The 27,630-nt window shown below is 38.3% G+C and overlaps 2 protein-coding genes across 2 annotated transcripts; both read left to right on the forward strand.

Annotated features, from left to right (window-relative positions):
• The first annotated feature begins 5,669 nt into the window (after positions 1-5,669).
• LOC105382479 (serine/threonine-protein kinase fused) lies at positions 5,670-13,389 on the forward strand. Its single transcript, XM_038118116.2, has 11 exons — positions 5,670-5,925; positions 6,035-6,294; positions 6,430-6,598; positions 6,827-6,982; positions 7,240-7,430; positions 7,579-8,423; positions 8,519-8,625; positions 9,741-9,881; positions 11,837-11,934; positions 12,428-12,561; positions 13,027-13,389. Exons 1-11 carry the CDS (start codon positions 5,815-5,817, stop codon positions 13,377-13,379), a joined length of 2,565 nt encoding a protein of 854 aa, XP_037974044.2. The 5' UTR covers positions 5,670-5,814; the 3' UTR covers positions 13,380-13,389.
• A 7,953-nt stretch (positions 13,390-21,342) lies between these two features.
• Positions 21,343-27,413, forward strand: LOC105382420 (cytochrome P450 18a1). Its single transcript, XM_048623753.1, has 8 exons — positions 21,343-22,140; positions 22,671-22,901; positions 23,843-23,958; positions 24,404-24,628; positions 24,885-24,986; positions 25,119-25,245; positions 25,383-25,647; positions 25,807-27,413. The coding sequence occupies exons 1-8, from the start codon at positions 22,026-22,028 to the stop codon at positions 26,183-26,185; spliced, it is 1,560 nt and encodes a 519-aa protein (XP_048479710.1). The 5' UTR covers positions 21,343-22,025; the 3' UTR covers positions 26,186-27,413.
• Positions 27,414-27,630: the final 217 nt, after the last annotated feature.

Raw genomic sequence — 27,630 nt, forward strand, 5'->3', positions numbered from 1 at the left:
CTTTCCATTGATACCCCACACGGGTATGTACATCGAAAAAAAAAATTTCATCCCTCAGTTACATGTATGGGGGGCCCCACCCCCAATTCTTTTTTTTACTATTTAGTGTCATATTTTTGTAGCGGTTCATACAACACATATTCCCATCAAATTTCATCACTGTAGTACTTATAGTTTCCGAGTAAATCGGCTGTGACAGACGGACAGACGGACAGACGGACAGACGGACATGACGAAACTATAAGGGTTCCGTTTTTGCCATTTTGGCTACGGAACCCTAAAAACCGGCCAAGTGCGAGTCGGGCTCGCGCACAAAGGGTTCCGTAGCAGCAAAATTACAGTTAAATCAACCTATCTCAAAAACTATAAGAGATACTTTGATCAAACCAAAAATCGTTGAAAGAGTTAATTAGCATGCATCACCTCTATTTTTTTTAGAATTTTATACCCCGCAGTTATAAAAATAGAGGGGGGGGGGACATACTTTTTACGACTTTGAGAGCTGATATCTCAAAAACCGTTCACTTTAAGAAAAATGTTTTTTAGAAAACTTTATATCATTTTAAAAGACCTTTCCATTGATACCCCACACGGGTATGTACATCAAAAAAAATAATTTCATCCCTCAGTTACATGTATGGGGGGCCCCACCCCCAATACTTTTTTTTACTATTTAGTGTCATATTTTTGTAGCGGTTCATACAACACATATTCCCATCAAATTTCATCACTGTAGTACTTATAGTTTCCGAGTAAATCGGCTGTGACAGACGGACAGACGGACAGACGGACAGACGGACATGACGAAACTATAAGGGTTCCGTTTTTGCCATTTTGGCTACAGAACCCTAAAAATGTTAATAGCTAAAAACATCGAGTTTGGGCTATTAAGTATGTTTTTCAGAGAGACAGAAAGATATTTTAGGTTTCCTCTGGATTAGTTAGGTTTACTGGGTTTACTAAATTCATTCGTAACGTAAAATTGATAATGACGGAATTTCTTCTATAGACAGTAGTTACTAAAAAAACCAACGATAGATGGCGTAATTTGCTGAAGTACCTGTCTAGTCACCCTGTCACGGGGTGACTTCGGTTGGTAACTCAGAAAAAATACTATATGTTATTGCATCAATAATAAAAAAATCAAGAAAATATTCAAAGTTTCCATCCTCGCACACAAATCACAAACTCATGCCCTGTTCTAGGAGCAGGGTCTACCCTAGTGCATTTTCATGTCCACTTTTCGGTTCTACCTTTTTTGGCCCAAGATTTATTTGCCTAGTCTCGTATTGCATAGTAACGTTTGGTCAAAGTCTCGTTTCGCCGAAAATCGTATGGCATAAATCTCGATTAGTAAAAAGTTATTTCGCATTATCTTGTTTAGCCTAATAATGGTATGGCCAAATCTTGAATAGCCTAATAATAGGTTTATACAAACTGGTGCCTTGTATTGTTTCCGCTGTTTGGAAAACGCTCCGCTCCGCTTCGCTGCGCTCCGCTTTGGTTTTGATGAACATGTGCACCTAACACGCTCCTCCTCGCTTTGCTCGTCGTCGCACCTATCTTTAGGTTTCGATCTCATGGGGTTTGTAATAATTATTGTATGTGTATTATAAATGTATGTTGTATTGCTCGTTAACTTTCGATTTTTTAATCATTCAATATCGTGATTTTCGGGATGTATGAGAAAAAATACCACAATTTGTACATTTACTACATACTTAATATATTATTTATTAAGATAACATTAGGAGAAACAAGATTATACCTACATAGGTATAGACGAACATACATTTGAGCAAACGAAACTTAGGTGTTTAAAGATTGTGCCTAAAGAGTTTTAGACGAAACGAGCCTTATGCCACATAATTCTTGGCAAAGTGATGGTTCGGCCAAAAAAGTTTAGACCATACGAGTTATGATGCGAAATGAGTTTTGGTCAATAAAGATTATGCGAGATGAGGGGAACCGCCACTTTTCACTTGTGTCCCACCGGTTTCGGTGCTCAGCGGAATAGCACCATTAACCATTATTATTCTGAGATATAATCACTTCTTATTCTGAGTAACCCAACATAAAAACACGCCATCTATTGAAATCATTTTTTAATTAGGATTTGTCTATGGTGTGGTCCCCAAATTTAAGGGTAAAAGCAAAATAATTATATTTTAACCTTTTTTTATACCTATTATATTAAAAGACCAATTCAACGATACCCTACCTACACCATCAAAATAACCGGAAAAAATATCAGCCCCAATTTACAGGGAGTACCCCAATATTTTTTTGGGGTACTCCCCATATCTATGCGAAATATCAGCTTGATATCTTTACCCGTTTCTGAGAAAAAGGGCGGTGACAGACAGTCAGTCAGACAGACGGACAACAAAGAGATCTTATAACGGTTGCTTTTTTTCCTTTTTGAGGTACGAAACCCTAAAAATAAGAAAAAATATTATTCTGCTACCAAAAAATATACTAACAAACATACAATCGAAAAATATTACCCTCCTCCTTCGGCAGTCGGGTAAAAACAAGTGAGACAGGGGGTCATTCTGAACTTTTGTTCTACGAGTTTTAAAAATTAACAAAAAAAAAACCTTTTTCATAGAAACTTTGATGACACGTGACTTTTTACCATGGAAAACGAATATTTTTTTTCGCGAATTTGCAAATCTCGTAGAAAAAAAGTTGTTCAGAATGACCCCTTGAGTTGAGTCATCCCCTTTCGGCTTAGTATACCCTTAGTATCTACACTTTAATACCTGTAGTTACCTTTCTACAAGTAAGTAAATACTACATTTGTTTAGAAAGCTAATCGGGTTCCGAGTATGGAGAAAAGTGGCACCCCTATTAATTTCTAGTCTTTCCTGGTGCTTACCAGTGTAATTATAAATTATACTTACCCTCAAATCACTACTTGAAAATAATTGTCAATAAAGTTGGCGAGTAAAAGTTTATGACCCACTGTGCAAACTTACATGTGTGCGTGTCACTGCGTGTGCTGTGTGAAGAGCATTGAAAACCCAAATTTGGCGGGGCACGTCACCCTGTACGGGCCCTTAAGTATGGTGTCAATAAAGATTTTTTTTTTTTTTTAATCTTGTAGCGCTGCATACAAAATTAACAAGCTAGAAATATTAACTACAAATAGCATTGCATATTATTATTATAATTTGTTTGAAAAACGCTGACATGTGAATCCCAAATTTACCATTTTGTATTTGTGAATAAGGGGGTTTGAAACACAAATGCATGAGTAAATAGCTGTATGAATTTGAATTTCGAATCCCTAACCATTAAGGTAATATTTGAGATCAAAGTGGCCAGTACGACAAAACGCCAATTTCATATGTAAGGACCTAATATTATACACTGACGCCTACTCGGTGTCCCATAATAATGTTTATCAAAACGCCGCATCCACATACTGTGGTCGGCCTTTCATCTATCAAACAAGAGGGTTACTATTACTATAGCCCTATAGCCTTACCGTAGGTTTCTGTCGTATATATCTGTGATGATGATGAGAGCTGTAGTTTAACGCAACGAGTTGTAGTAGTAGTGGTTATAATATAATAATAATCTTTATTTCAAAAAAACATTCTTACATTCTTGTTTTACATACAGTAGAACAAGGGTCAAGTCTCTACTCCCTAAATAGGTGGAAAACCTGTAGCTTAGGATGAGTAGAATGCTCTTCCCTAAAATCTTGTAAAATCTTATACATATTATAACATTTCATTTTCTTTACCCTATATTTTTGTTAGCTATTCGGAATGGTTGTAAAAAATTAGAGGACCCGTATTTTTTTAATTTGTATATACATTAATTATTGCATGTTATTTTTAACTTTAAAGTTAATTATTTTAAAACCGGAAGTGACATCACATATTAGGCTCAATTTTTATTTTTGTCTATTGCCTTAGTCTCGAAAAAAAACATAAATGACACTGACAAGTGACATTTAAACTTTGTTTACATGCCAACCAACAAATGGGTCATTTTCAAATGACATTGATATTTCTGATGATACAAAGTAGGTACTACTACTCGTAGGTACTTATCATGTAAAAAAATAAGCAGAAGCATTTTTTCAGCTGTGTAGGCGGTGGCATGCTCTGGGACATATTAAATAGAGGTCATCTTTTAATAAGTGCTAACCATTTTATATGATAAATTAAAAAAATTGTCAGAAAGTGTCAGAACATTGATTTTATGAAAATGACCCAAATAAACTCGATAAAACGTCAACGTCAATCAAAAATGAAAGTGACAGTTACTTTGTTTTTAAATCTATAGGCTTTGATCATCAAAATGCATCGCACCTGATGCATGACGTCATCAGCACTTTTTTACTATTTTATGATTTTCTCGAAAATGATACATCCAAAAAATACAAAAACATTTTTTTTGTGGCCTTGAGAGCTAAATCTCGAAATGGTTTTCGATTTATAGCAGCTTTAGTTTTTTGAAATGTTGTCCATTATATATACGCTAATAATACAACAGTAGCGTACCGTAACTCTGTTTTTCCTCCCTCCCCCCCTCTTGGGCTAACCGAGTCTCATTAAACGCATTACGCAAAGCAAACTAGAGTAGTCCCCCTGTTCCTGTGTAGCCGTTATTGTTTTGGTACTTTGTGATATGGAGTTTTCTGTCGTGTAGCTCGTTGCTGTATAAAGTGGGTATAAATAGCGGACAAAGCGGCTGGTAACTGTAAACATATCGGGTGAGCCGTGTCGATAGATTATCGTGTGTAGTGGTTGATGCTCAACTCTGCAGGCGTTTATGCTGTTTATACCACTCCGAGTCCACATTATAGCTCCTTGCGACCGCGTTTAGCGTGACCTGGATCTAATGCTTGTATGGGCAACCGGACAGGAAGCACGCGCGTTTTGATTAGTTTCAGTATCAAATTACCTTACTATAAGTACCAGATTGATTTCAGATGAATAAGAATTCTATAAGATGATGATGGTTTTTTTTGCCCAATAAATGTCTCTAGGTACATTAGCGCCTATTTACAATATTTTCTGCAGGGATAGACATGCAAAGAATAGTGCTTTGGCCGAATACCGAATATTGGGCGGCCTAATAAATAACCTAAACCTAACTATTTTAGAACTGAATGTAACTAATGTAGAGCTGAATCTAACTATAATTTAGAGCAGAAAATACTTAAATAATGTACCTAGAGCTGAATCTAACTAATGTAGAGCTGAATCTAACTAATGTAGAGCTGAATCTAACTAATGTAGAGCTGAATCTAACTAATGTAGAGCTGAATCTAACTAATGTAGAGCTGAATCTAACTAATGTAGAGCTGAATTTAACTAATGTAGAGCTGAATTTAAGTAATATAGAGCTGAATTTAACTATAAAGCAGAGTCTAAATTGCGAATTGTCTTCTCAACGATTTTCGGTTTCAAATTATTATTCCCTCAGGATCTTTATTACTTTCCAAGTATTTTCCTTACGAATGCATCTCTCCTTTATTCCTCTTTATAAGAAACATTTTATTAAATATGACTCCGTATTCTATAGGTGACACATGATGTCACAGATTATAAAGTCTAGTTAGTCTATGCTACCTCCTGTCACTGTCATTCTTTTAGTGTCACTGTCAGTCAATTTGTCACTGTCAACTGTCAGTGCGTAGCCTACAAAAGTACAAACAACAAACAAAACTGAAATTACCTACTGAAATCTATCTCAAATAATATAGTTTACACACTATATACCGTTTATACATAACCATAATAAATTAAATTTTATTGAAGTATTCATATCCAGGTTGGTCGTACAGATGAAATGGATAATTACGTTGTTATATCTTTTGTCGGGGAAGGATCTTTTGGACGAGTCTTCAAAGCAAAACACAAGGAAAGCGATGCCGTTGTGGCTTTAAAAGTTATTAGAAAGGTTTGTGTATATTAAATAATCATTAAGGTTAAATATATTTTAGAAAGACATGTCCTTACTCTATTCCTTTCCCTAGTAATTTAAGGTTATGCTTTCTGTTTGTTTTCAGAAAGGGCGATCGACAAAGGACCTGAAGAACCTAAGACAAGAATGTGATATTCAAAGAGAACTGAACCACCCCAATATCATTCGCATGATAGATAGCTTTGACACTGAATCAGAACTGGTAGTTGTGACTGAGTATGCAGAGAAAGAATTGCACAGTATCCTTGCTAAAGAGGGATGTCTTAATGAAGAACAAGTTAAAAAGATCACTTGGGACCTTGTTTCAGCTCTCTATTACTTGCATTCTCACAGAGTATTACATAGGCAAGTGTAAAAATAAAACAATAGCTTAACAGTGTAGCTAATACAAGACTTACCAACATTCTACTTCAAAATGGGTGTTTAAAAAAACGATTAAAAATTAAAAAAGTCTAAAAAAAATATTTTTGTGTATTTCAGAGATCTAAAGCCTCAGAATGTGTTATTGGATAGTACTGGAAGGGCTAAGCTGTGTGACTTTGGTCTCGCCAGAATAATGACAAATGCAACGCACATTCTCACCTCCATAAAAGGCACACCTTTATACATGGCCCCAGAACTTATTGATGAAAAGCCTTATGATCATCAAGTATGTATAATTTACTTATCCATATGTTCAAGTAACTGAATATTGCTTTGTTCTGGCCTTATATTTAACCTTTTGCATCTCAAAGTTGTAATATTGCACAGTAAACAATAGATTCTAATTGTGTCTGATTTCACAGGATTCATCCATTCTGGCAATCAACTCATTGACTCTAAAACAGTTCTACATTGATGCCAATGAACTAATCACTAAAAATATATATTTTTACAGGCAGATCTTTGGTCACTTGGGTGCATCGTGTATGAGTTGATGGCCGGTCAGCCTCCATTCTGTACCATGTCCATCTGGCAGCTCGTCCGCATGATCCGACACAAGCCGGTGCAATGGCCCAGCTTCATCAGTGCTGAGGCCCGCTCCTTCTTACAGGTACAGAGTGTTTTTTTTTTTAATTTAACATATTTCATCTGGTTGACTAGATAAGCAATAGTCCGGATTAGCAAGGCTCTACTATAGTTTATATTGCAGCCAGCACTCCAGGATTGAGCAGCAGTTTTGGAAATACAAATTCTACTGTAACAACTCTGATTGCTCTGTCATAAATCTATGTATAATCCTCATCTACCTTACCTACATTCCAAATTTTATTTGGTTGTTACTATTTACTGTTTTACTTCATCCTTCAGGGATTACTACACAAGGACCCAGCAAAGCGAATGTGTTGGCCGGAAATATTGGAGCATTCATTTGTTTCTGGACACATCCTGATATTGCCCGAAGATGTCCAGAGTGAGTCACCGTTCACAAAGCCACTGACACACAGCCAGCAGGAGCTTAAACAGTTGCAGAGAGACAAAGTATGCAGTAATAATGCAAGGTAATTAAAAATAGACAAGGTTGGAGTATAATACAATAAACACAAACCTTTTCCATATTCTTCTTTCAATCTCAGTAATTTAAAGAAGATTATGCACTATAACTTCTACAATAGCTATTTTTGATCAACACATTCTCTTACATTGCAGACTGAAGCACGAAGGGGAAACTCTGAAAGCAGCCGACAGGAGGGCCCACGACTTGCGCCAGATCACCAAGCCCGCGGTGGCAGAGTGCGTGCCCATGTCTGATGACGACAGCGTCCGGGCCACCAGCGCCTTCAGCGTCCGAGACAGCCTCAAGACAGACGACGAAGACAACCCTCAGCCAATCACAGCCGCCAACGCTAAACTACTGCGACACGAGTATAACGTCATGAATAATACAAACCTAGTTGTGTGCCACCAAGAAAACAATATGGCACAGCTGGCTGCTGCAAATAAAAAGACAAATGAACAAGCTGTTAACAAAATGGATAGAATAGTTGAGGAGAAACATAATGTTGAGAAACCTGTTGTTGAAGATGCTAAGAGTGCTGCTAGTGAGGGTAAGAAGGAATTGACAGATTCAAATAAACAGAAAAGCAAAGGCAATGATACTGCATCACAGAGCTTAGAGAATCCAAAGAGTTCAACTAAATCTGGCAGTGATGTCAGTTCCGGATTGAGCAAAAGTGTCCCCCCATCGTACAAACAAAAGATACTCCAGTTCTCAAGAGATAAACTGAGATTTGGCAGCGGAGGGAACAGATTAACTAGAAGCATAAAGAGATCGTTCCATTTTAGTAGAAGCTGGGACAAAAATAAATCCGAAAATCAGAGGCGTACCAGTGAACCTGCCATTGAAATACCGAGCTTAGTAGATGGCGATAAGGATACAGTTTCTAAAGAAGACCAAGATGAAGATACGGAGAAATGCGAAGTAATTGAAGAGATTTTTGATGATAAAGATGTTGCTAACAATGACATTGTACAGCAGAAAGAAGAAGATGATGGTAATTTGAAGCCCTGTTTTCCCCTTTTTTCTCTACTCTATTCGTAGTATTAAAGAATTGCTATGTGTAACGCTATTGTATTTTTTTCATTTTAGTCAAGGAGCCTTCAGCAATTGAGTTGGAAGAATGGGAAGCATTCCTGAACTCCAACATTAGCGAAGTTATGGACGGCGACGTGGAATCTCTCACACAATTGAATATGGTAAGTACATAACAGATTATCTATTCCTGTCACAAACCTAGCGTTAGACTATTGTTAAAAAGTATTTGTTAGTTGCAAATCAATATGAAAATCCATATACTATATACTAAGTCAGACTAATTCTATGTGAAAATCTGAAAAGCGATTTTTTTTACGAAAACATTATGACAATTTTTGGTTCATGCCTATTTATTATATATTAGTGATTCCGGTCAACAATTACTCAAAATCTTATGACGCATGAAACTCCTGCCCCAAGATAACATTGTTTCAATAATAATAACTTTACCGATTGAAAAATTGGGTCAATAGTTTAATAGTTTCAGTTTAACGACTGGCGGATGGCAGTTTTTTATTAGCTTAGATAAGTCTATGACTCCTAAGTGCTCTTGAACCTGGGGTCAGAGGAGACACTCCACGACCTAAATCTGGCGAAACATAGATTTAACTGGCTAGTTGATAGGTACCACTTGTTAGAATAGCTATTTCTAGACCAGTAAAACTTTCTAGAATGAAAGTTTTAGTCCTATTTCCTCGTATATGATTTTTAAAGATGATTGAAGTCTAAGAAATAAGATTTAAAAGCTTAATTTCTCATTTTGATTCAAATGCATAAGTAAATATAGAAAGTTGTTAATCTGTGCAGCTGTGATTGTTTTTTTATTAAACTTAGAGTTCACACAACAGACTAAATCCTCATATTTACTTACGAATTACGATCATTCCTTTCCTTTCAAGCCTCATCGAGTGACATATCACCTGTAACCCGTGTGATCTTATGCGTAATCTGACTGGCCGATCCTTTCACCACGGTGCGTTTACACTTCCACCAAATTGGTCACCGACAGGCTAAAACATACCCTTTTACACCTACCGAGTAGAGTACGAGACAGTATCTTCGGTCAATCCTCGACCAATGAATGGCGGCCGAGGATACCTACTCTCTCGGCCACGGTTGGTGTAATCAGGGTTTATTTATTTATTTAATTCCTTATTTTAAGGTAGGTATAGGTAAGGAGAAGTATACACTCTGGTGCGCAGGTGACGATGGTAATGAGGAGGGGACGGGGGCAAACGCTGCTACATACACACACATTCACATTCACTCTGTGCAGGTGACGATGGTGACGGGCGTGGTGACGGGCGCGGCGCGCGGCGCGGGCGGCGGGCGCGTGTGCGGCGGCGTGGCGGCGCTGCTGGCGCTGCCGCCCGCCACGCCCGCGTTGCCGAGGCACACGCTGCTCAATATACAGGACGTGAGTTGTTAATGAATTTATGTAAAAGTTGTAATTGCCAAACGTAGGTACGTTCATAATACGCGATACTATCATACATATTAATCTTTTAAACAGAGCAAGATTTATTTAAATAATCATATACGAAATAGGAATACCACAATCGGCGAAAAAAATTAAATGTAATCTCTTCCAGACACCCAGAAGTTGTAATAAAAAAGCGCATAACTTTCAACGGTTCACCCCTTTTAAATAAACTCATCTGACCGAACGAAATTACACTCGCGAGCAACCAAATCGACTCAAGCCTTGACGGCGCAAACATACATTAATACAAGTAAAATTATGAATAGAAATAATAAAAATGATATGTCATTTAAAAGCTTAAGATGTCAGCTTTAATTTGATATCATTATTATTGAAATCCATTCATCATTTTTGAAATAAATGATGTCTGAACGCAATTGTAGGAAAAACGGGAATTTAGGAAAAAAGGGTATGGGTATCGTATTATACAAATTAAACAAAAAATGTTAAGATAAAAATTTATTTATTTAAATCAATACTTTGTATTGCCCCCTCTTGCCCTAATTACAGCCTGCAGCCTGTTTCTCATAGACCTTATCAACTTTTTGACAGTTTCCTGAGGAATGCCGTCCCACTCCTCTAATAAAGCTGTCTTCAGCTCGTCCACGCTTGCAGGGACTGGATTCCTGGCCCGAACTCTTCTTTTGAGCTCGTCCCATAAGTGTTCGATGGGATTCAGGTCAGGACTGAGCGCAGGCCAGTCCATCGTGCGCAATTCCTTCTCTCTCAGAAACTGCCGACTGACTCGTGCCGTGTGGCAGCGGGCATTGTCGTGCATTAGCACGAAGTCTTCACCGACAAATTCTGCATAGGGCACAACATGACCGAGTAGAATGTCGGTGATGTACCGATCAGCTGTTAACCCGCCTCCAGGCACGAAAACAAGTGCGGTTTTTCCCTCTAGAGAAATACCAGCCCACATCATGCAGGAACCGCCGCCATATGCTACTGTTTCAGCGAAACAACATTGGGCAAATCGTTCCCCCGGACGCCGGTAGACCCGGCCTCTCCTGTCACTGCCATGCAGACACACTCTGCACTCATCAGTAAACAGGACCGACCGCCATTGCGCAATGCTCCAATCGAGATGCTCTCGAGCAAACTGAAGACGCGCTTGTCGGTGGCCTGCAGTCAATTTGGGGCCTGATGCAGGTCTTTTTGGTGTCAAGTTGGCTTCCTTCAAGCGTCTTCTCACTGTCCACTCGCTGACAGCCACTTGTCGTACACGTCTCAGTTCTTGCTGCACATCAACGCCCGTAAGGTGTCGATTGCGCAGCGAGGTTGAGACAATGAAGCGGTCGTCTCTCTCTGAAGTGCAGCGGTGGCGGCCCGTTCTTGGTCTTCGATTGAAGGCACCAGTCTCTTGGAACCGTCTGTATACTCGGGATACAGCAGACTGGCTCAAGTGGAGCTGGGCAGCGACTGCTCGCTGACTTAACCCTTGTTGCAGCAAGGCAACAACTTGAGCAGCTTCTTCTGGTGTGGTATCCATGGGTTTGCGAAAACAAGGAATACAATGCAACGAGATGTGTACCGGTCAACTTGCAACAAGCGACTGATAAGGTACACCGGATGTGGAAAGGTTTTATAGCGGGATCAGGTAGCGCAAGGCGTGGATTCCTAATGAGGTAATTAACACTGACGGGCAATTAAAATGCGTCATTAAATCTGCGCTTAGTTTTTTTTTATGGTATTGATCTTAATTGAAAGCCTAATTCTTCAGCTTTCGAATGACATATCACTTTTATATTTACCATTTATCGTTTTAGGAAAATCAATGTATATGTGCGCCGTGAAGGCTTGAGTCGATTTGGTTGCTCGCGAGTGTAGTTGCATTTGTTCTAAAGTTATTTTATGACAAACGATCTAGATCTACACATAATTTTCAGGTATACTTGGAGGCAAAAGTTGTGTATCACTTTGTATCAGCCATAAACTCACTCATGAAGCAAGGCTCAGCCACTGATGATGAATTTGCTGAGGACAGGTAAGATTCATAATATAATCGCATAAGTAGACTACACTGGATACAGTAGGCCCCCCAAGCACCACAACACACTTTCCTCGGCGTTCCTCATCCAGCCACTACCGGCCATCTGTCTAAGGTCATCGGTCCAGCGGGCCAGAGGGCGCCCTTTTTATTGTTAATATTTGAATTTGAGTAACCTAACCGAACATGTACCGGTTATCTAAAAAACCTCCGACCAAAATACAACCAACCTTGGTATAATGTTTTTTTCTTACTTGGCACAGATTTATTTATTTGAATTAAATTAAAAAAAAATAACATAATAACAAATGAAATACTTACGAGCAAAAATTATTGATTTCGTAATAAAATCATTTATTTTGGCTGTAATTTATTTGTTTAAAAGCATTTTGATTAAAAAGACACATAAAGATTGTTTATCTTTTGTGCCAAATAGAATGAATACAGTATAAATTTAATGTCTTTTGTGTAAAGTAAGTCAACCTTCCAGACTGTCGGGCGTGGCTCGCATGCTGGAGGTGGTGTCGTGGCTGGGCGTGCGCTCGTGCCGCGCCGCGCGCCAGTTCGCCGCCGCCGTGGACGCGCGCCGCGCGCACGCCGTGTTCAACCGGCTGCTGCAGCTCTGTACGTTCATTATGCCCTGGTACTTTTGGGAAGCTCGTGTGCTGTGTTGGCTCTATTGTTATTGTCAAATTCGTACTAAAAACATTATCTTCTGATGTACCTATAGTTTAGTTTTGAGTTTTGACAGCACGAAAAGTCGAAAACCTAAATGTAACCTGTGTTGCTTTAGAATCGCTACCATTATTTAACAGCTCTTATAGAAGATATTATGATGTCACGTTGCCGTTGTTACAATTTTATGCTGTCTGTTGAATGCTTGATTCAAGGCCCAGACACATAAACATAGTCTCCACTTATTAAGGCGAGACGACCTTGAGTGACCTATTCTACATCTTTACATATAATGAAATCCCGCAAAGACACATATAAGTACCTAAAATCTTTATGCCAGTAAAAAAACTTTCTCACAAACGCTAGACACAAAGTATGTCCTTATAAATAAAAAAAACCCCAATCATCTTGCAGATCAGAAATCGCCGCGCATAGCGTTGAACGTGGTCGGAGTGCTGGTCACAGTTCTACAGGACTTGCCGGAGCATGCAGACGTAGTCGAGAAGATTCTGTTCGACGACAAACAGTTCAACTTCCTCCGTCTCCTCGATAACACCACAGACGCGCTCAGGATGCGAGTCTGTATCCTCATTAGTCTACTCTGTACGTTCTCATGCACCGCTCTATCTGTCGCCATGGAGTCCAAGTGGAGTAAGAAGGACAGCGATAGTTTGGAAGCGCTGCATACTCACTGCAATGTCACATTGAACAGGGCGGCCCGACTCGCTTCGAAAGAACTCAGCAATATGCCTTTTTATGTCAGCTAAAGTACTGTAATTAGGGTTCCGTAGCCAAAATGGCAAAAACGGAACCCTTATAGTTTCGTCATGTCCGTCTGTCCGTCTGTCCGTCTGTCCGTCTGTCACAGCCGATTTACTCGGAAACTATAAGTACTACAGTGATGAAATTTGATGGGAATATGTGTTGTATGAACCGCTACAAAAATATGACACTAAATAGTAAAAAAAAGAATTGGGGGTGGGGCCCCCCATACATGTAACTGAGGGATGAAATTTTTTTTTTCGATGTACATACCCGTGTGGGGTATCAATGGAAAGGTCTTTTAAAATGATATAAAGTTTTCTAAAAAACATTTTTCTTAAAGTGAACGGTTTTTGAGATATCAGCTCTCAAAGTCGTAAAAAGTATGTCCCCCCCCCTCTATTTTTATAACTACGGGGTATAAAATTCTAAAAAAAATAGAGGTGATGCATGCTAATTAACTCTTTCAACGATTTTTGGTTTGATCAAAGTATCTCTTATAGTTTTTGAGATAGGTTGATTTAACTGTAATATTATATTTGCTGCTACGGAACCCTTTGTGCGCGAGCCCGACTCGCACTTGGCCGGTTTTTTTTTGATGTTTTCTAAAATGGTAATTGACACTATGTTGTGACAATATAAAAAACTGACTCTATAATTGTATATTATCCACAGACTGAAAACGAGATTATAACGAAATACACTTCTATATTTAATTTGAAGACTGAAAAAATAGATCTGACTGCAATAATTTTTAAATGTAGGTTCGTAATAGTGGCTACAGTGGATCATGTGGTACATAGTGAAATGTCTTTGTTTTAAAGCTGAAAGTGCTCTTTGAAACCTGATCCACTGTTGGCCAACTCACCCTAATCATGTAAAGAAGTAAACCTACTTAACTCATACATAAATTAATGCAATATAAGTAGTATAGCAGAGGTTGATGAATTCAATAATACTTTATTATTATGTATAATTATTAAATGGTTGTGGATGTACTAAGTAAGTGCCATAACATCGTACCGTACCTAAGTAATATTTTACTATATCTCTAGATGTTTTATCTTTATGACAATATTATTCTCGATGTATAAATTTTACATTAATCAATTTGTTTTTGTATTTAAGTCGTAATATTAGCTGATCCGATTGCAAGCTCGTTAGAACTCCAATAAAGAGGCCAATCTAAAATGGTGAATTTTACTAAGAAACGCCTGTCCGTACGGTCTGCAATATAGGGAAGTAAGAAAAAATCGCATGTTTAGATTCGTTCCTTTATTGACGCCTGAATAAAAATGAAAGTTACTCCAACAGGCGCCTAGAGTGACACTACAAAAGCGGTTTCAGACTGGCGTATTTTTTGACGCGTATACCGCCGAAAAGAATACGCGTCGAACAAATTCTTCCTTGTACTCTGAATATGCTTTGGTTCCCTGGAGCTTGTGACTCTTTAGTTTCGACCCACTGACACCTAAATAATATTAGGTGCTAACCCTACATTTTGTGTTTTGTCTCGATTTTATTCAGAGGCGCTACCGATAGTTAATATTTTACCCGTTGCAAAGATATTAGCATTGTCTGACTCTATGTATAAGTATTTAAAATTTGATGAGATGTATTTAACGATCTTAGATTGGATGTATTCATTTAAAACAATCATATAATGTGTAGGTACATAAGTTAAAATCTACATTAGTTGTTGTTACTATTTGCGAACTATTTCAATCTTTTTACGATACCTATGAGCAAAGTTTTTAAATAAATATTACATTATTCAATATTTGCCTTGGTTTCACTTATGTGTCCATTTACCTTTGACATGTTGTGAAACGACTGTTTAGTATGCTTGGAATAAACATGTAGGTAGGTACTTATCAGGTTTCAAGTGTTTTTCGGGATAAGTTGAATTTTCTGGGACTTAATTTTATTAGGTACCCTGCATTAATGGTTTTTACTGGACTCTGGGGTTTCTATAAACGAAGATTTTTGTAAGTACCTAAGTAAATAAAGTGATCTGCACTGCTAATGTGTACTCAAAATGCACTCATCTGCATAGTTAGGTAACCTATCGCACGTCTAGAATAATCTAAAGAGGATCAAAGACCTATGAATCGGTTATTAATGATGATGATTTGTTTTGTGTGGTGGTCATTGAACTCTCTTGATGTTATGTAAGGTGTAGGTTGTAGGTGAGGTGAGCGGCCGGCCTCGATCTGCCATGTTACCTACACTCTGCTGTTTTAGCTGATTCATGAATAGTCCACTAATCACTTACTACTTATGTGTGTTTTGTTTAAACTAGGTTAGGGAATACCGTGCCCGTGTACCGTGAATAAATCGACTTTTCTTTGCAAAATTCGAGTGATTGTTCTGCTAAGCTGTTAAAGCTAAAATAAAGTTTTTTTTTTTTATTAAGTACTAAACTTATTTTATTTTACTGACTAGTTATTTGAATTTTTAACTTACTTATAATTTGCTAGATTCCATTCTATTCTATTCTAATTTGCTAGAAATACTATTGTTCTTAAATATTACCTAGTACATACAGAACGTAGTGAGTAATCTTGTTGTAATCACAGGATTAGTATATTAGTTTTCAATACAATTTCAGGCAATACAGTTGATTGTCACTAGAGGCTCCCCAGACCGCACGTAGTACTTATCTACTACGAGCTGTTTTTGATGAGTTAGGTAACTTTTGCAGTTTACCTACAGGAGCACTGCGCATCTAATGCTAGGTGCAGAGATAAACTGATCTACCCACTGTTACCATGAAGAAAGGGATGGGTCTATGGCCAATATGGCTACTTCATAAGCTTACCCCTTATTCATAGAAACATTAGGTATAGTTATCACGTTATTGAACTGTTATGTCCTTTTCTTTCAAATTTTTCTAGAGTTCAATAGCTAAAACGTCCTATAACTTTTCTATGACTAAGGGCGAATTCGTCCAAACATCATCTTACACGAGAATAACTATACCGGAATAAAATTTATACGCGAGTAAATATCTAGGATAAGTACATTTGCATTCTACCAAGTTATACCATGATTAATTGAATGAACGAGGAACGAAACTGTAATGCAACTAAAATAAAAATAGTTGCGTTTCAAAGCATGCAATAGAAATGACATGCCAACTTAGTTTGAATGGATTATAATAGTATGAAATTGTTTATGTTTTAATATTTTATTCGCTGTTGTTATTTTGAGAATTTGCCTATTAACTTACTTTTGTTTATGTTTTGACAGATGTGCTTATATGTCATTATGACGGTTTTCTAATCAGCTGATGTGCCGCCGCCATTACAAAATTACTCTCGGATAAGCTCGTTACACGGTCAATTTTGGCGGTATAACATTTTATTCTTGGGATAAGCTACTTATCTTGGTTTCGGGTTTGGTAGAATGCAAAATCGGCTTACTCGCGAGTAACTGGTAGTTTACTCGTGAGTAAAGAGTTACTCGACGTTGGTCGAATCCACCCTAAGGGGGTTAGTCAAAACCGACAAAATGCTCGGTAGTTGATCCACCGGCGCGGCGGCGCCGCCGTCCATTTGTCTATTTTGTATGAACATTCTGAATTAAATTACGCTATGCTCACACCATGTTTACTTACGTAATCATCATGATTGTTGTCTAAGGTTTAGGAAGTCCATTTCGAGTTATCCGTTCACACGGAACTTAAATTTAAATAACTTTCACTAGAGGATGAGGTCATTAATCTACCTGATAAGTTGGAGCAGAGTGAAATAACACAGTAACTGACCTTTCTTCAGATAATTATTGTTGCGTGTTTTTATTTATTTATGAGACGTGCCTATTGATATGAGATAGTGCCTACATGAAACTGTACCTACCTTTAGGTTTTATGTAGGTAAAAATCATAACTCTGTAATTTTTATTTTCACATCATGCATAAAAACGAAATTGCAAAATCAGTAGGCATAAAACAGGCTAGCGATTTTGCATTTCAGACTATTTCAGCTAATGCACTGCAACATGCAATAACAATAGATGCGAAATTGCACGCGCTAGCTATAAGGAGGTGGTTGATCTTCCAAGTAAAGTGGAACAGTACTTCATTATCGATCTATTGCTAACAGATCGGTGCTCGACACCATCGCCCAGTATACAAATGCACATTTGCATGCATCAGTATGGGTGACAGGCACAGTGCTCGAACATGAAGAGTGAATTCAAGTATTGCCACTTACGATAAGAGTGTTTATGTTATACACACTTACTGACACTTTAGAATGTGGTTATTAGTCAAATGTTTGCTTTATAAAAGTAAACATCACCTTTAAAGCAAAATTAAATTGTTATCCTACTCCTTTGGGTTATCTTTTCTTGCCTACTCCATCGTAAATTTTGACAAAACCTAGAACTAAGGAGATAGTTCTTGATGTAAAGTTTCGTTAGTTCCAACGCTCCTGAAAATTTTGTACAGACACTTCTCTGCTAATTAATTGCCATAAATACCTATAATTTGTTACGTAACAAGTTACTTTACCGCAGTTCGCATAGGCAAACCCTTAGTTAGAGTAATCTACGGTCAATGACCGGCTTACTAAAACACGATTCCAATCAAGAATGTCCTTTACTTTATCAATCTCGTACCCAATTTGATGCAAGTGCGATATTAGATTTAACAAAAACTATTCGATTAGATTTAGCCCACATTCGCTTTCGCGTTATAATTAAAAGCGGTTTTGCAGAAACCTATCTTTGTACGTACATGCCTCTATATTTACACTAGGTAGGTGTTATTGCAATCCGTAACATAACATAGGTATAACTATTTTTATGTTCCCAGGTATAATATTTAATCTAAGTTTACTGTGTCGTTGACCGATTTGGTGTGTAGCCAGCGATGTACAACCGAAGGACCAAAAGCAATGGGCGAATATTGCTCTGCTATGGTTTCTACGAGGCGAATCGAAGTACGGGCGGCGGGTTCGTCGACCCCGCTCGCATTCACGGTACCAGTAGGTCAGGCGGAGTATTTTGACAACTCGAAGCGCGGAAATTATCTAATAGGCACGCGGTCGCGAGGACGCCGGGTCATCGACCGCGCTCCTCCACTAACTGACGAAAGTGAAAATGTGCAGTGGTCAATGACTAGCCGTGGGCAGACGAGACTACTCTCCTCAATTGCTCAAGTGTTTATTTATCAGCATTTTTGTCCAGCACCCGCTGTGCTCGCGACCGGTTCGATGATTGTTTTGGACCCAATTAGATACAATGGGTTAAAAACATCAATTTGTGTGGGGCGCAAAGGGTAATTTATAAAAATAGGACTGGCTTATATGATTTTTTTCAGCTTGTAATCATAGAATCCTACAGGAGACTATAGGACTACGAAGTATCGTCTACTGCTAAGGCAGGTACTACAGAGGCACTTAGAACCTACCTATATGTATAGGTATAGTAGGGGAACCCGGGGTAAGACGGGGTCGCTAAGGGAAATCATCTTACCCCGGGTTCCCCTATATCCTGCAGTGGCCGTTAGAGGGTCCGACATTCGTAACATGCGTTCTGGCCACAGAAGGATTTAAAGAGACTGTCTACATTCGGCAGTTCAACCACCTATTGACACAGATTCTGTTTATTGTCATGCTATTTGCAAACGGTTGATCGAAATGAAACTCACTTGCAACTATAAGGCACCATTAGATATGTATGAAACTATACAGGACCCAGCTACTAGGTACTGCCTGCACTTATTATTTAGTGTACAATTATAAATGTTCTTTGTTCAGGGCATATGTTATATGTATAGGTATGCGAACCTTTTTAAACTTAAATGGAAATATATTTTTTATCAAGATAAGTAGCCATAGTTTTATTTATATTTAGAAATTTTAGAATACAATACTCTTTATTTCGTACCATGAATAAAATTATTACAAAGTAGGTAACAAATTACAAATAAAACTGTACAAAAAGTGGCCCCATGGCTCAAAGCAATATCTTTCAGAAAACGATATGGTATGTTTTTTTAGATTTTATGAACTAAGTAGGTACTACCTACTTTTATTTATTTTTATGGTATCAAAGTGCCTACTTACCTATTCGATTTTCAATTTAAAGCCTTCTTACTTGGAAATTATAGTAATGATACGATGTGGTCAGTAGATAAATTACCTGGGTATTTACCTAAACTAATTTATATAAGTTATGCGAATAATGTAACTCAACAGTTTTTTTTAATGCACTGCAGCAATAATAATGTGTTGACACACTAGAATATACATACATATTGGCTGCGGGTCAATCACCTGTGACGCAACTTTTACTTAATTTTTATCTCAATATTTTGTCATTTGAAAGTCATAAAATTCCGGTGATATAAGAGTACATATATTTATATTTGATATGAACGACGTAATGTTGAAACACATAATATTGTATGTACTTACAATGATATGAATGGCGCCGATAAAAGAATGTCGGGCGCTCTAATTGTTACTTAGGTACCTCCTTAATTGGTGCGATTGATAATACTTAATCGTATTTTTACTCAATCACATATAAATAATATTAAATTATATAAACATTATACACACATTTCAATAAATCCTGAAAAAAGTTAAATGCTAATAAATTTTTACAAAAAAGCATCCGTAGCTGCGTAGCTGTTTCGTAGCACACAGTGCTACGCCGCGTGCTACGAAACCACCCCTACGAATTCGTAGTATTTTTTAATATTCTTGCTCTAAAAAGGGCTATATTTCTGTCTTTGCATCTTGTTCTCCGAAATGGGTAGATGGAACATGTACTTCCCTTTTGGTCCATCTAATATTTTACGCCAATTAGGACTTACATACAATACAAATCATACGATTCAGCGTCTCAATCTAGTGGTTACTATTATGAGACCATGGAAGTATAGTGCATAGCAGTATGGAAGAACCAATTAGAAGCAGTATGTGCAGTTGAGAGATGAAAGCAATAACATCTCCGTTCGGGCAACTATCGTATCTCCAATTCAGGCACCGATTAGTTAGCGTATTATATCGATCAGGATATCTAAATCACTAATTTAACCTACCTTAATTTCGATTTTCGAGAAATAACGAAATGTCAAGGCACAAGATATTAAAAGTTAACTTATACACGATAAGCAGTTTAAATAATTAATTTAGCCATTAAGTACCCGGACCTACACACCTACAATATGTATAATAATGTGTCAATGAATTCATTAGAACCTAATTAGGTAATCCCGTTTAAAATATTTCATAATAGAGGGCAACATTTATGTAGGTATCATTATCCTAATCACTGGAAGGGTTTAGTACCAACTTGTATGAAAATATTCATAGTAGGTATTAGTCGTTTATGAAAACGGGCCCATAGGGCCTAACCACAAAAACATGAATCATTAAACAGAAGCGCTGCCTTGCACCATTGCAGTGCCGGTCAATCTTAACAAATGAACATTTGCATTAACACCGTTATCGGTTAAATGTTCATTTGTTAAGATTGTCCTCAGTTTTCGTATTAGGTTATCCTAATTTACGAAAACTGAAAATGTTTTTGCAGTGATAAATCTACAGAAAGAAAATTAAGAAAGGCAATGACTTTGACGCACCCGCGCTGCGACTTCGGAACGATACATCGAACTCGAGGAGTGAACTTAAACAACAACACACCACGTAACATCTGCGATTATCAATTATCACTCAAGAGTGTCAGGCGATCAAGTAATGCAGGGCGACCTTGCCCGAGCGTTGAACCCGGAAAACAAGTGTTCACCATATGTGTACTACTACTCCAATAGATAAACTCAAGTATTCCTACATCTTATCTCCCAATTACGTCAGTTTCCTCGACACTGTGTCATAGTTGACGGAATGGCCTTGCGGTCATTGGCCTATTCGCACAAGTTAATGACACAGTAAATCCAAAATACCTACTTGCAATCGTATAAATATCTAATGGTTTGCACGTGGGATTCCAATAGTAGCCTCGTAGTAGGTCGCAGTTGGATCGTGCCTCAGCTAATATTGTGCTTTTAAAACTAATGTGATATTGATAGGTTCCGTTCAATACTTCGTTACGGTTGGTTATCGGCTTCTCAAAGGCTTAGCCAAATCGGGCTCGATTACCTATATTTTAACGGTTGGATCACGACAAAAGCGTGCTATACTGAGTACTTATAAATTACCAGTTCGAGAGCTTGTAACACAGCACCTCCCTGCGATTGGAAATACGCATATTATTCTCTAAATATTGACTTAAACTGGGCAGTTATACGCAAATTTCGATTAAGGACCACGTCAGTCACGTGTTGATTGTAACTTGTGAAAAATTGGGACAGATAACAATGGAGGTAGATAGATAGTACATAAATAATAGCAAGTTGCCTCCACGTTAGTTTGATCCGATATTTCAAAGCGAATGATGTCGTAAATAAATTTATATTAGAATTTTATAAATAAAGTAACTTCATGTGTATTGAATCCTTGTGTGAGATTAAGTCAGTACAAACGATCAGATAAAAGTAAACGAAGCTGATAACAAAAGTAGTAATTTCCGCGATGTGCTTATAAAATCGATTGCAATCGATCCTCATCAATAAATCAAGTTTAAATTCCGATCGATCAATACATTCCTGACAAGAAGACTATCTGTCGTTCAACATGGAAACCACAGCTTTCTATTTACCGATAACCGAGTTGCTAATTACAGTAATTACCGCTCTTGCCGTTTACTATTTATTGCAAACCGTGAAATACTATCGAAGTTTACCGCCCGGTAAGTACATTATGGGCTAAGCAGTACGAACTTGTTATCTAGAATCTAGTTTATGCATCTTTCCTGATGATGATTTCCTTTCCCAAAAGAGTACGTGGCATAATTATTGCAATTAAATTCCTTATTTCTAAAGAATTCTGAAGAATTAAGACTAAAATTCAACCCCGAAAACATATACTATTATTAAAAATCATTTAAAAAATACGCAGTGCTACGACATAACAGCTATGACCGTGATTCAGTTTAATTTTCCACCATGACAAAGCGTAGCATGACAAAAAAAATACCTAGTTATCGGTACTCAATGTGATTCCATCATCTTTCGTAGCGCTAGTGTTGCAAAAAATCGTTCGCTTTTGCTTTCGTCTAGGAAGGAATATACCTAAAGGCGCGTTCCCACCAAATTATGACGACCGATAATCGTGTAGTTTTAAGTGTCGATAAACTAATCGTCACGGCATAGTGAGAGCGCGCCCTAAGCTTGATCATCCTACAGATAGGACAGAACTGAATCAATTTGTCAAATCCAGGTCCCTACGGCCTCCCGTTCGTCGGCTACCTGCCCTGGATAGTGGGCAGCAGCGCCCCCCATGCGACCTACCTAGATCTGTCGGCGCGGCACGGGGCCGTGGTCTCGCTCCAGCTGGGAAGTAACCTGCTGGCGTGCCTCGGGTCCACCCGGCTGGTGCGCGAGCTGTTCGGGAGGCTCGACTCCGTAGGACGCCCGCACACTCCGCTCAATAATTTGCTTGAAGGACGTGGTATGTGTACCGTACCGGACTGGTGGCTTAGAGAATATAAAAAAACCGGCCAAGTGCGAGTCGGGCTCGCGCACAAAGGGTTCCGTAGCAGCAAATATAATATATCATCGCGGATTTTTAATACTGTAGTATATTTTTTGATCTATCTTATAAGGTTCAGGCATCGTTTTCAGTGTAAGCACAATAACTTAACCAAAATTACAGTTAAATCAACCTATCTCAAAAACTATAAGAGATACTTTGATCAAACCAAAAATCGTTGAAAGAGTTAATTAGCATGCATCACCTCTATTTTTTTTAGAATTTTATACCCCGTAGTTATAAAAATAGAGGGGGGGGGACATACTTTTTACGACTTTGAGAGCTGATATCTCAAAAACCGTTCACTTTAAGAAAAATGTTTTTTAGAAAACTTTATATCATTTTAAAAGACCTTTCCATTGATACCCCACACGGGTATGTACATCGAAAAAAAAAAAATCATCCCTCAGTTACATGTATGGGGGGCCCCACCCCCAATTCTTTTTTTTACTATTTAGTGTCATATTTTTGTAGCGGTCCATACAACACATATTCCCATCAAATTTCATCACTGTAGTACTTATAGTTTCCGAGTAAATCGGCTGTGACAGACGGACAGACGGACAGACGGACATGACGAAATTATAAGGGTTCCGTTTTTGCCATTTTGGCTACGGAACCCTAAAAATGAATGGATTCGTAAATTTTGCAAAGATTCTTTATCATTGTTGGATTTTAAATAGCGTTAAAAGCAATTTAAACATAAGATATAAATTAATTAAAAACTAGCCAAATAATTCAATAAGTCATTGCAGTCACTTAACTGTAAATTTAAAGATCCAGGTAGATAAAAAATCTGCTATAACTGCTTGCTTTTCACATACTATTTTTTTACTGAATTTACATTCAAACTATTTTAGGAATAGTGTTAAGTGAAGGAGATCTATGGAAGCAGCAGCGTCTTTTTCTGACTCAAAAGTTCCGCTCACTTGGAGTGAAATACTGGGAAAAACAGCGATTTGAACGGTTCATAATGGTGAGTACCTACTAATTTATGTACACTACATACACTGGTTTAAACTATAACTATGATAATGAACATACAGTAGTCGTAGTTTTTTATTTATTAAACTAGCAACCCAGGTGTATTGTTTCATAACTACCCCCTTATTTGATAGTAAACTATTAAAACGTACGATAAGTTTTATGAAACAGTAGTATTATAACCTAGGAGCCACGAGGTTTTCAAATTAGACAAGAACTTCTTAGTAAATGGGTGGTTGCTACATTTCTTTAAGAAGGTAAAAACTTTTATTTAAACTTAATTTAGGGTTTAAAATCCTAACTCACTCTTAAAATCCCTGTATTAATATAAGTTTAACCCTTTCATAACGTGTTCAAACAATGAAATTTCAAGATTTGATACTTACAACTCGCTATAAAGCAGTATCCTAATTAACATATTTGCTGTTTATTTATAGGCAGAAGTGGCAGAACTTTCCGCCACCCTGGAGAAGTCGGCCGGCGCCGCGGTGGATCCCACGGACATATTGGGCCGTCATGTCCACAATGTCATTTGTCAGCTGATGATGGGGTTCCGCTTCAAGGACGGAGACCCTGAGTTCAGCAGGTTCAACGACAAGGTGGCGGAGGGCATGCGGCTGTATGGAGCCATTCATATTGGAGAGCATTTGCCGGCATATCTCGTAAGTTCATTTATCTGTTTACTTAAAATTTAAGTAGTCTCAATCTACGAGTACGTATATAACTGTTTTTATAAAATGGTACATATATTATAAAATTGTCAATGACTTGATGTCACTTATAGGAAATTTTATTCAGTTCTGTACTAGGACGGAGTAAACATACTGTAAATGGCCCTCCTTAGTGGAACCTTTGAATATTTAGTAAAGACATAGTTATGAAAGAATAATTTTACATCACACAACTCTGTTCTTACAGAAACTCCCAGGCAAGGCAGCGGCGATCAAGGCGATCCAGCGCAACATGCGAGACGTGAGGTCCTTCCATCAGCAGCACGTGGTGAGGCGCCGCCAGCAGAGGGCGCTAGAGGCCCAGAAGACGCCGGGCGACCAGGGCAGCGCACCAGGCGTACAGGGCAGACTAGAAGACAATGGCAGGGCGTCAGGTGACACGAACAGGGCACGAGGTGGCCACTCCAAGGGACGGCGCAAGGACCGGGCATCAAGCGGTGAAAACAGGGAGCCTGAGGATCTACTGGACTGTTACCTCGATGTGCTTGACGGTCAGGATGAACTGGAGTTTCAAAAAACTTTCCCAGGCTTGACTAAAGCTGATGCAGGTAATTATAAGATCCTATTTATTTCACATATTTGTACTCTGATCGAAAAGATATCTGTTCCACCGAGCTCCCAAGTATTTGGTTAAAATGTACTCCAATACCGGCACTAAAATCATCTATTCTTTCCTTGTTTCCAGCTTGTCAAATGGTGCAAGTGATGAACGACCTATTCTCCGCCGGGATGGAGACCGTTCGTACCACGCTGGTGTGGGCCCTGCTGCTCATGCTGCGGGAGCCGGGTGTGGCGGCCCGGGTGCGACGGGACCTCGCCCGGGTCGTCCGGCCAGGCGCACCGGTCACGATGGAACATAGGAAGCACTTGACGTATATTGAAGCTGTCATTTTTGAAACGCTGCGCAGGGTTTCTGTGGTACCGCTCGGCACTACGCATGTGAATTTAACGTAAGTATTTTTTTATTTAATGTAAATAATCGTAGATATAATCGGATAAATACTATCACCCGCACATAGATGTTACATAACATAACTTACAAAGAGTTTGTAGAAATAGTTTGTAATTTCAAATATAATTTTAATACAGATTCTAATATTTCGTTTCAGCGACTGGCACGTAGAAGGCTTCAGGATCCCGGCAGGCACGCACATCATACCTCTGATCAACAAGATCCACATGGACCCCGACTGCTTTCCTGACCCTCTCACCTTCAACCCTGACCGCTTCCTGCACCACGGAGTCTTGCAGACGCCAGACAACTTCATCCCTTTCGGCCTTGGTCGAAGGAAGTGTCTGGGAGAGGCGTTGGCGAGAATGGAGTTGTTTCTCTTCTTTGCTAATGTTATGAATAGCTTCGAGCTCGAGCTGGTGAAAGGAGACGCGATGCCAGGACTGGATGGAGTGCTGGGGATCACTCACGCGCCGCACCCGTTCCGACTTCGCTTCATCAGTACCGCGGTGGCTGACAGAGATAGTACAGAGTAATAGTTAATTTTATACTACTACTACTATTATTTCATTCACGGAATACAAAAGTAATTATTATGAAATAGGCTTAAATATTCGTTTTAACAATTATTAAAGTAAACCGCAAAGTATTAAAATTAGGAAGTTCCGCCTAAAAAAAAGCTGTGATATCTTTTAATGGTTATGGTGATTTTGGATAAAACTTTCGACATTAGTATATTTTACCTAATTTAGATTATTGGCCACACTTTTGATAGTAGGTAATGTAGGTACCACTAAGTAACTTATAAATCAGTAATCGAAAATTTAAATGGAATGATTTTAACGGATCAGTTTACCGGTATGCTGACTAGTAAGATATGTAGCATAAAAAAATCTTCAATTTATGCATAATCAGCGTGGCATAAGTAGCGTGACATGTTATTATAAGGCATTTTACTGATGGTATACAATAATATAAATCTAAATTTATTCAAGCAGATACATAATAATATTAAATAAACTAATAATAGAAAACTTATATTTAACTAGGTATATATATTTACAAATGTTGGTGGCCCTCTTCTGTTGCACCCCACCCAAAGGTACCCATAATGCTGGCTGCATTTCCTCTTTGTATCGCCAGGGATAACCTTTGGGTGAGGTACGCAAGGCAGCGTCGGTCTTGGCCGCGTTCTATCAACCTGCGAGCGATTTGTTTAATGAACCGCTTCGCTTCCTCTCCCCACACTCCCGTGGTTTCAAATGCTACTGGAATGAAAATGTATGTGAACTTTAGACTATTGTATTTGGTGTGTTTGTGGCGGGCTGCATTCTCGGCTGCCGAGCCGGCCTGACGGATGGTGCCATTAATGTGGGATGCGGCGAAAGTACTGACACATGTAGCGTCCCACAGGAGGCATCTTCCACGTTCCCATGGCACCAGTGTCAGGCCGTCCGGACGTTTTCCATCCATTTTACTGATATGATAAATTAGGTTGGTGGGGTTCTCAATATCTCTTGTGTCCTGGTATCTTTAGGTAAAATTAAGTAAGTTTACAACACCGAACAGTGATTAACATAAATTCATATCACTTAACCGCGTGTACTTAATTCTGTACAACAATAATGCCTTTATATCAACATTGTTAACGATCGAATTTTATTTTTGTTATGTAATGGACTGCCCTTGAGTGAGGATATAGAATTAAGAATTTGGCTAGAAGTGTAAGATTTGTTTTTTTTAAATATTCTTTTGTTTTTAACCCCCGACGGATTAAATGGGTTTAAAAAATTAACGTAGGTATCTGTGGTAGCCTAGCCCCCAAACTTATGTTAGTATGTTTATTTCATACTAAAATTATCTATATTTTATGAAACTATGTTTTTTTAGTAAATCGATATCTGTACAATATAGTTTTATTGAATTGTTCTTCTGTCGGTTTCCGAATTAAATGGTTCTTGTGTAGGTAAAGCCATGATAT

This window comes from Plutella xylostella, chromosome 10, assembly GCF_932276165.1.
Source record: "Plutella xylostella chromosome 10, ilPluXylo3.1, whole genome shotgun sequence".
Taxonomy (NCBI): domain Eukaryota; kingdom Metazoa; phylum Arthropoda; class Insecta; order Lepidoptera; family Plutellidae; genus Plutella; species Plutella xylostella.

Excerpts from the sequence above, each read along its gene's own strand:
- LOC105382479 (XM_038118116.2), top strand. The coding sequence starts at position 5,815 with ATGGATAATTACGTTGTTATATCTTTTGTCGGGGAAGGATCTTTTGGA. Across the intron at positions 6,599-6,826 it reads AAAAGCCTTATGATCATCAA|GCAGATCTTTGGTCACTTGG; the intron begins GTATGTATAATT and ends ATATTTTTACAG. Across the intron at positions 8,424-8,518 it reads GCAGAAAGAAGAAGATGATG|TCAAGGAGCCTTCAGCAATT; the intron begins GTAATTTGAAGC and ends TTTTCATTTTAG.
- LOC105382420 (XM_048623753.1), top strand. The coding sequence starts at position 22,026 with ATGGAAACCACAGCTTTCTATTTACCGATAACCGAGTTGCTAATTACA. Across the intron at positions 23,959-24,403 it reads GATTTGAACGGTTCATAATG|GCAGAAGTGGCAGAACTTTC; the intron begins GTGAGTACCTAC and ends GTTTATTTATAG. Across the intron at positions 24,987-25,118 it reads TGAGGCGCCGCCAGCAGAGG|GACCGGGCATCAAGCGGTGA; the intron begins GCGCTAGAGGCC and ends GGACGGCGCAAG.